General features: G+C 56.9%; 1 protein-coding gene across 1 annotated transcript; it reads right to left on the bottom strand.

Moving 5' to 3' along the window:
* Window positions 1-4236: 4236 nt before the first annotated feature.
* LCN2 (lipocalin 2) lies at window positions 4237-8133 on the bottom strand. Its single transcript, XM_026514052.4, has 7 exons — window positions 7912-8133; window positions 7255-7391; window positions 5865-5944; window positions 5603-5722; window positions 5261-5362; window positions 4552-4585; window positions 4237-4430 (listed from the first exon to the last, which is right to left on the bottom strand). The coding sequence occupies exons 1-6, from the start codon at window positions 8047-8049 to the stop codon at window positions 4563-4565; spliced, it is 600 nt and encodes a 199-aa protein (XP_026369837.1). The 5' UTR covers window positions 8050-8133; the 3' UTR covers window positions 4237-4430; window positions 4552-4562.
* Between the last annotated feature and the right edge of the window lie 2004 nt (window positions 8134-10137).

The raw sequence follows: 10137 nt of genomic DNA, 5'->3' as shown, positions 1-10137 counted from the left end.
AAGTCACCCACCAAGCCACTGTCGCTCCTGAGCTGGACCCAGAGGTAGCATCCTGGCCAGGGGGCCGGCTGAGTTAGGCTCACTCACGGGGAGTCCCGTAGCTGTAGCTGCCAGGGGGCCCCCATGGCTGCAGCAGCCCGGTGCTGGTCTCACATCGGTGCTTCCTGTGGGCAGGCCATCCTTGGGATAGGGGTCAGACCTGGGTATGTCCCGAACAGCCCTGCCGTCCATCCCCCCCCCGCCCCGCCCCCGACGGCACAAGGGTCGCTGCATTCCATTGTGGCCTGGCCCTGGGAGCCCCGAGCCCGCAATGGCAGGACCCAACGGGGACCTGGGTATGCTCCAAATGATGACAATGGGGAGGGGATCGTCTGTGTCCCAGAAGCTATCCCACCATCTCACCTGAGGAAGGTGGGGTCCACAGCCTGCCGTCAGAGCCACCACTGACATGCACACTGGCAGCCCTGCCTTCTCCTCCCTGAACCAGGTGGAATGGAGGTGAGGCCTGCCTTGAACCAGTGAGCAGGGCTGAGAAAGAAGGAGGCCTGGGCATCGGCCTTTGGCTGATGGGTTAGAGGCCCTTCTTAGGACCACAGCATTTCGCCAACCAGGAAAGCAAAGCCCCGTGAGCCCTGACTGGCATAGAAACACCCGTATCCGAATGTGGCACACAGGTCTGCAGAGACACGGCAGAAACACAGGCCACCAACGTGGATGTGCTGACATAATCCAAACACATTTATCCCTTTAAGCACGAGACACCCAAACAAAAACACAGACACATGTTTTTCTCTTAAACGTGAAATCACACATGAGATCAATAGGACCTGACTCTGTCTAGACCAGGGGAAAACACGCAGACTCCAGGGCACAGGGGGAGGGGCAAACAAACCCGCAGAAAGTCACGTAGGTTCTCAGAAACAAGCCTAGGCATGCACAGATCTGCATACCCCACGGGTCACAGCAGGTGGCTGTGCGTGCGTGGAGCCAGCTGCTGCACCCAGGCATGCTTCTAGGCCGTAGGAGGGATGCCATCCCTCCCCTACCCCATCGCAACCTAGGCCTCCCCTACCCCATCTCAACCTAGGCTGCTGATGGGTGCCTGGTGAATAGACTGAAAATACCATGCCTTGAAGGTCGTGCGGTGAAGGTCATGCCTTATTTGTCTTGCCTTGAAAGTATTTTACCTTGGCTTGAAAAACCAGCTGTTTTTAACCCATGGGGAACACTAGAAACGTTTTACAAGGGGAAATTACCAAATTTTGTAGCCTAAGTAGAGGACATTGACAGAAAACAGTAAAGACAGAAATCCATCATGTTCTAAGCAACATTTCAACTCATGTGGTCCTTACAGACAACGTCCCTAGGAAATGGTTCCCGGTTGGGTTTTAGTTCAATTGGGTACTGGTTTCGGCCAACTCCGAGTGGAGGTCCCGAGGCCAGAAGTGGCTAGACCGGGAATGTGGAGGGGATCGCATTAGATCAATCAGGAGGAAACCTCACACGGGAGTCTTAAGATTGGCAGCCGTGCTAGTCACTTAGGTGGCTGTCCCATGCCCAAGACAGATGACTTTGTGTAAGGACAGCAGTAAAAAGAGAACATCAAGTTTCTGGGACATCAAGTTACCGTCCCGGCCAGGGTACTAACTTCCAGCCAAAAGGCAGGCCTTTTCCTCCCCATAGAGTAGCCATGGGCTAGAGGATTACATTACAGCCTAACCTAGTGACATGAAAGTGTTCCAATAAGACCATACTCCGTGAAGAGCCCCTGAAAGGAGAGTAAAGGAAGAGGAAAGTACTCACCAATTTTGCACCGAAACTCAGAGTCCGGATGTAAAGACTCAAAGCCCCACGTTGGGCGCCATATGATGAGGTTGGGGAATATCGGTGAGGTTCAGTGGGGTGGAGTCCGGAGCTGACGACCAAGAAAGAATTCTTGAGGCATCTTTGGTGCAAGATTGGTGGTTTATTAAAGCACGGGGACAGGACCCATGGGCAGAAAGAGCTGCTGCCCAGGTTGTGAAGGGTGGCTGATTATATGCTGTGGGGTTGGGGGAAGGAAAGGAAAAAGGGAGCTTGAGAAAATACTTTCATATGTTAAAGAAGACTCACAGGATACCGGAGGCCTTGCCATTGTCGGGTTAAGGTTGTTTACCCCTCTAGTAAGGTATTAACATGAAGATAGTTGGGAACTTACTGGAGGCTGCAGATTATAAGGACATTTAATTGTAACTACATTCCCTTCCAGAAGCTAGGTTATTGGTAGAAATGCCTCGTTCTTGTAAACTGCTAAGGCATTTGTAAACTGAGGGAGACTTAAGTCTTGCAGGATTGTGGTATCTATAGGTTAACTATTTCTCTGCCCTTTAGGGCAGCCAGGAGTGCCTGAGGAATGTCACCTACATCCCATGGGGGGGGGGGGGCTTGCGGGGTGTCAGTTTCTGCTTTGTCCTCAGCTTGCCTTCTGTTCCCTCATCAATAGGAAGTATTTTGAGATGAGAGATTACCTCGGATTATCCAGGTGGGCCCTAAATGTAATCATAAGTGTCCCTACAAAGAGGGAGGCCGAGGGAAATTTTACTGCAAACAAGAGAGAAGGCCATGGGAGGACCTCAGCAGAGAGAGAGAGAGAGAGATCTGGCGATGCCACACTGCTATCTCTGAAGAAGGAAGAAAGAGCCCCAAGGCAAAGACGGGGATTCTCCCCGAGAGCCTCTGGAGGAAGCAGAGCCCTGCTGAGACTCCCGGTTTAGCTAGTGAAAGTGATTTCAGACTTTCGGCCTCCAGAAGCATAAAGGAATCAACGAGCATTGGCTTAAGATGCCGGCGTGTTATCATTTATTACAGCAGCAAAAGGAAACGAATAAAACCCGGCGACCCGGGAAGAAACACAAAGCCCCTTTGTGTCTTAGGAGTTTGATCCTGGGGGACCCGGCAGCCCCAGGTGGTGCCAGGAAGCTGCATGGCTTGGGCCAAAGCAAAGAAACTGTCTCTGTTGCCCGAAGTGGAGCCCAAGCACCAGGCATGCTGGGGGCAGCTTCCCAACAACCCCCCCCACCAAGCTCCTGGTGCACTGGCCCACAGTCCCTTGCGTGCCCTTCTCAGTGTGGGCCTTTCTGGGCTTGGGCAGAGGGAGGGGGAGAAGCAGACTCCCCGCTGAGCAGAGAGCCTGATGCGGGGCTCTGTGCAGTGCTCTGTGCAGGGTTTATCTCAGGAATCTGAGATCATGACCTGAGTTGAAGGCAGACACTTAACCAACTGAACCACCCAGGTGCCCCCTGACCCAGACTCCTAAGACTGCAGCCTATCTGGTGGCCCTGGGTCTCAGGCCTGTCCTGCCCCCTCAGGGCTAAGGCTAGGACTGCTCAGAGCGCCAGTATTTCCCCATTATCCTCCCTCCCCCACCCCTCCCCCCACCCAAGGGTAAGTTTGCAAGTCCCTGGGGTGGATGAAGCCTGCGTGTCTTCAGCACCTTGCTTCCTCTGGCCTCGGAACTTGCAAGGGGAGAAGCGGCCAGGGAGGGAGTTCAAGTGTGGGATGTTGTGTGACGCAGTTCAGATTGTGTGATGCGGACACAGAGGGGTGAACAGAGGCTGGTCAGGCCCCACACACAGGCCCAGCCAAGTGGTGGGTATAGGCCTGGAGCCCTCAAGTCTTCTGGAATCTGGATTTCTGGCAGCATATTCTCCTGTTTGCCTCCCCTGGCTCTGCCCCTGGTGATCCAAAGGTCATCACAGAGGAGAGATGTGGGTGAAGGACAGCACCGGAATGGGGTCAGTGTGGACACTGCCACCCACCAGTGGGCCCATAGGGGGCTGGCAGAGGGAAAGGGGACCACCTCTGGTGGTTCTGTGTGCTGGCACAGCCGCAAGCTGGGCATGCTTCTGCCCCACCCACCGCGTACCCCTCTTGCCCTGGCTGCAGTCTTCCAGGATCTACAGGGTCCTGGTGAAGGGTGGGTGACAGCACCTTAGCCCCCTGAAACCCCTCTCTGGCTCCCTGGCCCTGCTGCAGGTGTGAGAGTGTGCTGGGAGGCAGGGGCCAGTGAGGGCTGCTGCTGGTCTGGGGCTGGGCCTGGAGGTGGGAGCTACAAATGTTCAGTCGGAGCTGGACTGGGCTGCTGCAGCTTCCATCCGTCTCTGGGGACCACGTCCCTGGGAATGAGGCTAATAGGAGCCCGCCCTTTGCTCTTCTCCCTCTCAGACAGCCCAGGGGTCAAGGAGCACAGACTCAGGACCTGGGGGCATGTGTTTATTTAGCAAGCAAGGAGGGGTTCCATCAGAAGGGCAGCCTGGGGAGCAGCTGGTGGGCTATGCGGTGAGAAGGGTCTCGGGGCTCTCTCCTGGTGTCCGGGTTGGAGGGGACAGCTGGGCGGTGCCCTGGGCAGAGGTCGGTGTGAGGGTGATGGCGTGGAGAGAGACAGGGGGCACCTGAAAGAGAGTCAGGGGAATAAAGAGGGCAGTAGCGCTGGCCATGGGGGAGAAAGACAGGCCTGGGAACCCCTCCCACTGCACTCTGGCTCCCATCAGCCCCTTCCTGGGCCATACTCACGGCGTGCTCATTCAATCATCATCGATGCACTGGCCTGTGGGGGACAGAGTAGTCAGCATGGGCAGGGTGTGGGGGGGGGGGATCCCTGACCTCCAGGGCCCCTGTACTGCCCCTGGGCTGCCCTGGGCCCCAGCCTGGTCCAGCTGCAGAAAATCTGGGGATCCCCTGCAGGATGGTGCAGCAGACAGGTGGCTGATGGGGGCAGGGAATGGGGAGAGAGGACAGAGGACAAGCAGACCTGGGTGACACCCATTCTCCAAAGGAGGCAGATGCGGCCCGGTCACATGCCTGCTTGGGCACCAGGCCTTCTGCCTGTTTCCCTGCTGAGTCCTGACAGCCCTGCAGCCTTGGGGAGCCACCAGCCCAGGCCAGGCCACCTGAGCACCTCCCAAGTCAGTGGTGAGCAAGCCCCAGGGCGAAGTGGAAGCTAGCCCAGGACAAGCAGACCTGGGCAGAGGGGAAGGTGGCCAGGCAAGGAGATGGAAACTTGGACCTGGGCTCTCGGTCAGGGAGGAACCCTTGGGGCCCACATTGCTGGGTGCCCCGCAGACCCCTGGGTGCAGCAGGGTCTTCCTGAACCCAAAGTGGATCCCAGGGGCTCCAGTGACTGCAGCAGGGGCCTGATCTCCCCTCCCCCCTCTTTCCCCTGTGAGGCAACATCAGACCCGGACAGTCCCCATGTCCCCTCCTCTCCCTAGCTAGCAATTACCAGTGGGAACAAAGAAGAGGATGTGGTTATCGGTGAGGCCCAGGGATTTGACAAAGAGGATGAAGTACTCCTTCAGATCATCGGGCACCATCTTGCTCCTTCCTATGGTCAAGACGGCCAGTGAGTGGCAGGCAAAGACTCCATAAACATGTTGTTGAACATGTGAATGAGGCCTCAGACCCCTTCCTTATGACGGGGTGGTGGGGACGGACCAGCAGAAAGACCTCTCTCCCACCTCCCAGGGGCTCAGAGTCAAGGGGACCCTGGGGGCTGGATGGGATGGGCCTCTTCTCTCCCAGCGTGAGCAGGAGCCAGTCCCAGAGGCGGTAGGTGAGGACCTACCATAGAGGGTCATCTTGAAGTACTCCCGGTTTTTGAAGAGTTTCTTAAAGAACAGGATGGCAAACTCATCGTAGTTGCTGGACACGACCCGCACGGTGTAGCTCTGCATTCCTTCGTAACCTGCGGGGTGGCCGGTGAGGGGTCAGCCCGCCCTGGCCGCGTGCGGGGGACTGTTTTTCCTCCCCAGTCCCGAAAGGACGGCATCTGTGTGGAGGGGCAGGGAGGTCTGTGCCCCTGGAGACCCGCCCCACTCAGGACTCACGTTCTATGTTGCCCAGGGTGAACTGGCCGGGCTTGGAACTTTGGACAAAAGTTCTCATCAAGCGTTCACAGAGCCCGTTCCTGTGGAAGCAAGAAATGGGTGGGGGAGAGGGTGACAGTCCAGCGATCCCTGGGTGGCTCAGTCAGTTAGGCGTCTGACTCTTGATTTCGGCTCAGGTCCTGATCTCAGAGTCCTGGGATGGAGCCCTGAGTCGGGCTCCATGTTCAGGACAGTCTGCTTGAGATTCTCTCTCCCTCTCCCTCTGCCCCTGCCCCTGCTTGCGCATGCGGGCACATGCGCTCTCTAACAGATAAAATATTTTTTAAAAAAGGTGACAGCCCACCCGGTCATGGGAGGCCTGCAGCCCACGCTGCTCCGCTGGGTCTGGCTCTCACCCCATTGAACCCATCCCTGCCTGTCCCTGCTTGTCCCTGCCTGTCCCTGCCTGCTCTGTCCTGAGCCACCTGAGTCTCCTTCCAGCACTTTACTGTCCTTCCCTCGTCTGGGCTGTTTCCCCTCAGTGGCCTTCCCTCCATACTGTCCCCCCCACCCCAGGGATTTGTCCCCTACTCTTATCTTGGGGCTTCCTGCTGTAACCTCTCCTGGGGGATTCACCCTCCAAGGCTCCAGTCTGCTCAATGCCAGGAACTCCCTTAGCTCTTGGGCGAACCCTGACCTCTCATGTGCATCCCATCTGGTTCCCTGGCACCCCAGAGCTGATCTTCCCAAACCTGCCCTTCTTCTGTTCCTTGAACCACAAAGGCTCTAGCCCCATCCCCCAAGTGCCAGAGCCAGAAACCCATAGGAGCTGGGTAATCCTTGGCTCCCCTCTCTAGGTCTTCATCTGCCCCCACCCGGGTCATCTCCGACCTGGGACTGACCAGCCTCCCGGGCTGCACCCCCTCATTCTTCTCCCTGCTGCAGCCAGACCCGCTCGTCACCAGATCCCTTGGGTACCGGCATCTGAGGACTCTGCCACCGCGGCCACCACCCCCGGGCTGCACATCAGCTTCCACTCAGGGCAGCCGCGTGATGGTTTCCTGAAGGCGCTGTTGGCTCCTCCTCAAGGCCCAGCCTAGAGACCACCTCTCTGGAAGCCCCTGATGAAGCCCTAGGTGGGATTCCAGGCTGCATCCAGTGACCCTCCTCCCACTCCAGGACACCCAGCTCTCTCCGTCTCGTTTCCCTAGGACTGTCTGTGGTCTGCACTGAAGTGACCGATAAATGTTGATCTAACAAGTGAAGGGGAGGGATCAAGGCAGGGGGATCCCGTACCCAGCAGAAGGGTGAATGTCCACCTTGCTGCTTCAGTCACCCCTGGGCTTTGACATCAGTCTGCCTCTCAGACCCCCAGGCTGCCCCCCCCCCCCACGGACGTGGTGGCTCTCACCTGACCAGGAGGGAGGTGACGCTGAAGGTGGTGTTGTCCAGCAGTCGGTACGTGGAGGAGTACATCTTCGCCTGCCCTTGTTTTCGTTTATTAATTGAATTCCCTGCTATGGCTATGACGTACCATTTTCCCTGGAACTACAGTGGGGGTGCCGATGATACACAGAGCCCAGGAAGAGCCCCTGGGGGCGCTGACTGCTCCCGTCCCTACCGGTACCTCTAGATGCCTGACCAGGACCCAGGAGCCCCTCTAACCGGGCAGTAGGGACCCCGACTGGCCACACGGGCCCGCGCTGATGCAGCCTCAGGAGCGGGGGGGTCTCCAGGCCAGGAGGGAGTCCTGAGTCTGGTAGCGACAGGATGACCCTCAGCAAGTGACCAGCTGAAGTCCTGATCCTGTTTCCCCAGCATGCGGAGGGCATGAAGATGTCCCCCCCGCCTTGCAGAGACCGTGGGGGTTACGGAAGGGGTTGTGGACCTGGGAAGTTCTGCTCCAGTGAGCCTCTAGTCGGCAAAGTTGGGGTGGGGCTGGGGGCACGGGGTATGACTTCCATCAGGGGACCCGAGGGCAGGCTGAGCTGAAGCTTATCCCGCCCTTACTCGCTCCGTAAGATTCTGCCCCGGGGCCTCCCTGCCGCTGTCCCTCCAGGCCCCTTACCTGCTCCTCCTTGAAGTCAGGCTGCAGGGGGATCTTGTTCAGAGCTGGGGCCGGGATCAGACTTCCGGAGGAGCCTTGGACTTGAGCCTGCAGGGTCGCTAGCAGGACAAGGCCCAGCCACAGGAGACCTTGGGCCATGACTTCAGGCCTTAGGAAACTCGGCGTGCCAGACAGCAGCTGAAGAGAAGCTAGTGAGAAGGCTACCCCAGGGATCCTATTTATGGTCCCTTGGCCAATGGCTCACTCCAGGGTGGAGCGAATTTATCCTTTGCCAAATCCGGGAAGGGTGAGGCAATTGCCATCAACTCAGGCTTAAATGTTTGGCAAGCTCACGGTCCCTTTCCCCCAGGTCAGGATTATGCAAGATGAGGGGCAAGAAGGCCAGGGACGGGGGGGAGGGGGCATTCCCCAGAGTTCTACCTCTCTGCCAGGGACAAGGACTCCTTTGTGTGTGGTCCCTCGTCTCCAGTCTGGACAAGCTGTCATCCCTGACCTCTAGGAGCCTCTGCTCAGCCCAAGCCCAGGGTGGGCTAAAGGCAGAGAGGCCCCCTTCTCGCATCTGATGAAGGCAGACAATGCCTCACACCAACGGACTTTGTGCTACTGATGCGGGAACAGAAGGCCAGCTGAGGACAAAGCAGAACCCGCGCCCCGCAACCCCTCCCCATGGGATAGTTATGACATTCCTTAGGCTCCCCTGGCTGCCCTAAAGCTAAGGAAAGGAAAAACAAATAGTTAACTTATAGAGACCCCAATCTGGCAAGACAGGAGTCTCCCTCAGTTTACAAATGTCTTAGCAACCTACAAGAACAAAGCATTTCTATCAATAACCTAGCTTCCAGAAGGAAATGTCAACATAATTAAATGTCTTTATAACTGGGGCGCCTGGGTGGCTCAGTTGGTTAAGTGTCTGCCTTTGGATCAAGTCATGATCCAGGAGTCCTGGGATCCAGCCCGGCATCAAGCAGCGCGTCGGGCTCCCTGCTCAGCGGGGATCCTGCTTCTCCCTCTCCCTCTGCTGCTCCTCTGGCTTTTGCTCTTGTTCTCTCTCTCTCTCAAATAAATAAATAAATAAAATCTTAAAAAAAAAATGTCCTGGGGCACCTGGGTGGCTCAGTTGTTAAGCATTTGCCTTCGGCTCAGGGTGTGATCCCGGGGTCCTAGGATCGAGCCCCGCATCGAGCTCCTCCGCTGGGAGCCTGCTTCTTCCTCTCCCACTCCCCCTGCCTGTGTTCCCTCTCTCGCTGGCTGTCTCTCTCTCTGTCAAATAGATAAATAAAATCTTAAAAAAAAAATGTCCTTATAACCTGCAGCCCATTGACAGATACTTGAAGCAGGCAGAGTGTAATGTCCCTCTAGGAAGCTCCCAACTATCTTAGGTTAATGCCTTCCTGGAGGGAAAAACAACCTTGACAATGGCAAGGCCTGTATCCAGTGAGTCCAGTCTTCTTTAACATATGAAAATCCTTTGGAAACCTCCCTTTTCCTTACCTCCCCCAACTCCCAAGTACATAATCAGCCACCCGATCAAAACCCCGGTGCACTAGCTCTTTCTGCCCACGGGTCCTGTCCCCGTGCTTTAATAAACCACCGTTTTGCACTAAAGACTCTCAAGAATTCTTTCTTGGTCATCAGTTCCAGACCTCACTTAACTGCAAAACCCCATTACTACTTTCTGGTTCCCCTCCAGGGAAGGGGAAGCAGCTGAAAGTGGACCTTCCTGGCAGGGAAGGACACCGTATGTACCCTTCGCTCATGGAGCCCAGATCCTGGCTCCCCCAGGGACCCCACACCAGGCCCTGGCCCAGGGTGAGATACCCGTCCCCCAGTGAAGGCCTACTGGGCAGTGTTCCCACAGTGAGTCTGCCCCTCCCCTCCTCCACGTGCCACTGGCAGGGGTGGACCCAGACCTCAGCTGATCCCTAAGGGACTTGGCCCCTCCCGTGGGCCCAGTGGGCAGAGACCCCAGCGGGGCCTGCCAGCCGCAAATGAGACAGCTTGACAAAGCAGAGCTCTGAGACTGCAGTCCAACCTCCATCCTGGTGGGAGGACAATGAGGGATATGCCCCTGCACTGAGTGAAGAGGGCTGGGGGGCTGGGGCCCAAAGGGGGGCTCTCTACCCTGCTGCTCTGGACATCAGGTACTTTGGGTCACAGTGAATGCAAGGACTCGGCCTCATCCTTGAGAGAGCATTGACCCCATCTGGCATCTCCGGCTGTGGAGCC

Source organism: Ursus arctos, unplaced genomic scaffold (assembly GCF_023065955.2).
Source record: "Ursus arctos isolate Adak ecotype North America unplaced genomic scaffold, UrsArc2.0 scaffold_18, whole genome shotgun sequence".
Lineage (NCBI taxonomy): Eukaryota > Metazoa > Chordata > Mammalia > Carnivora > Ursidae > Ursus > Ursus arctos.
This window is presented reverse-complemented; position numbering and strand designations above follow the sequence as displayed.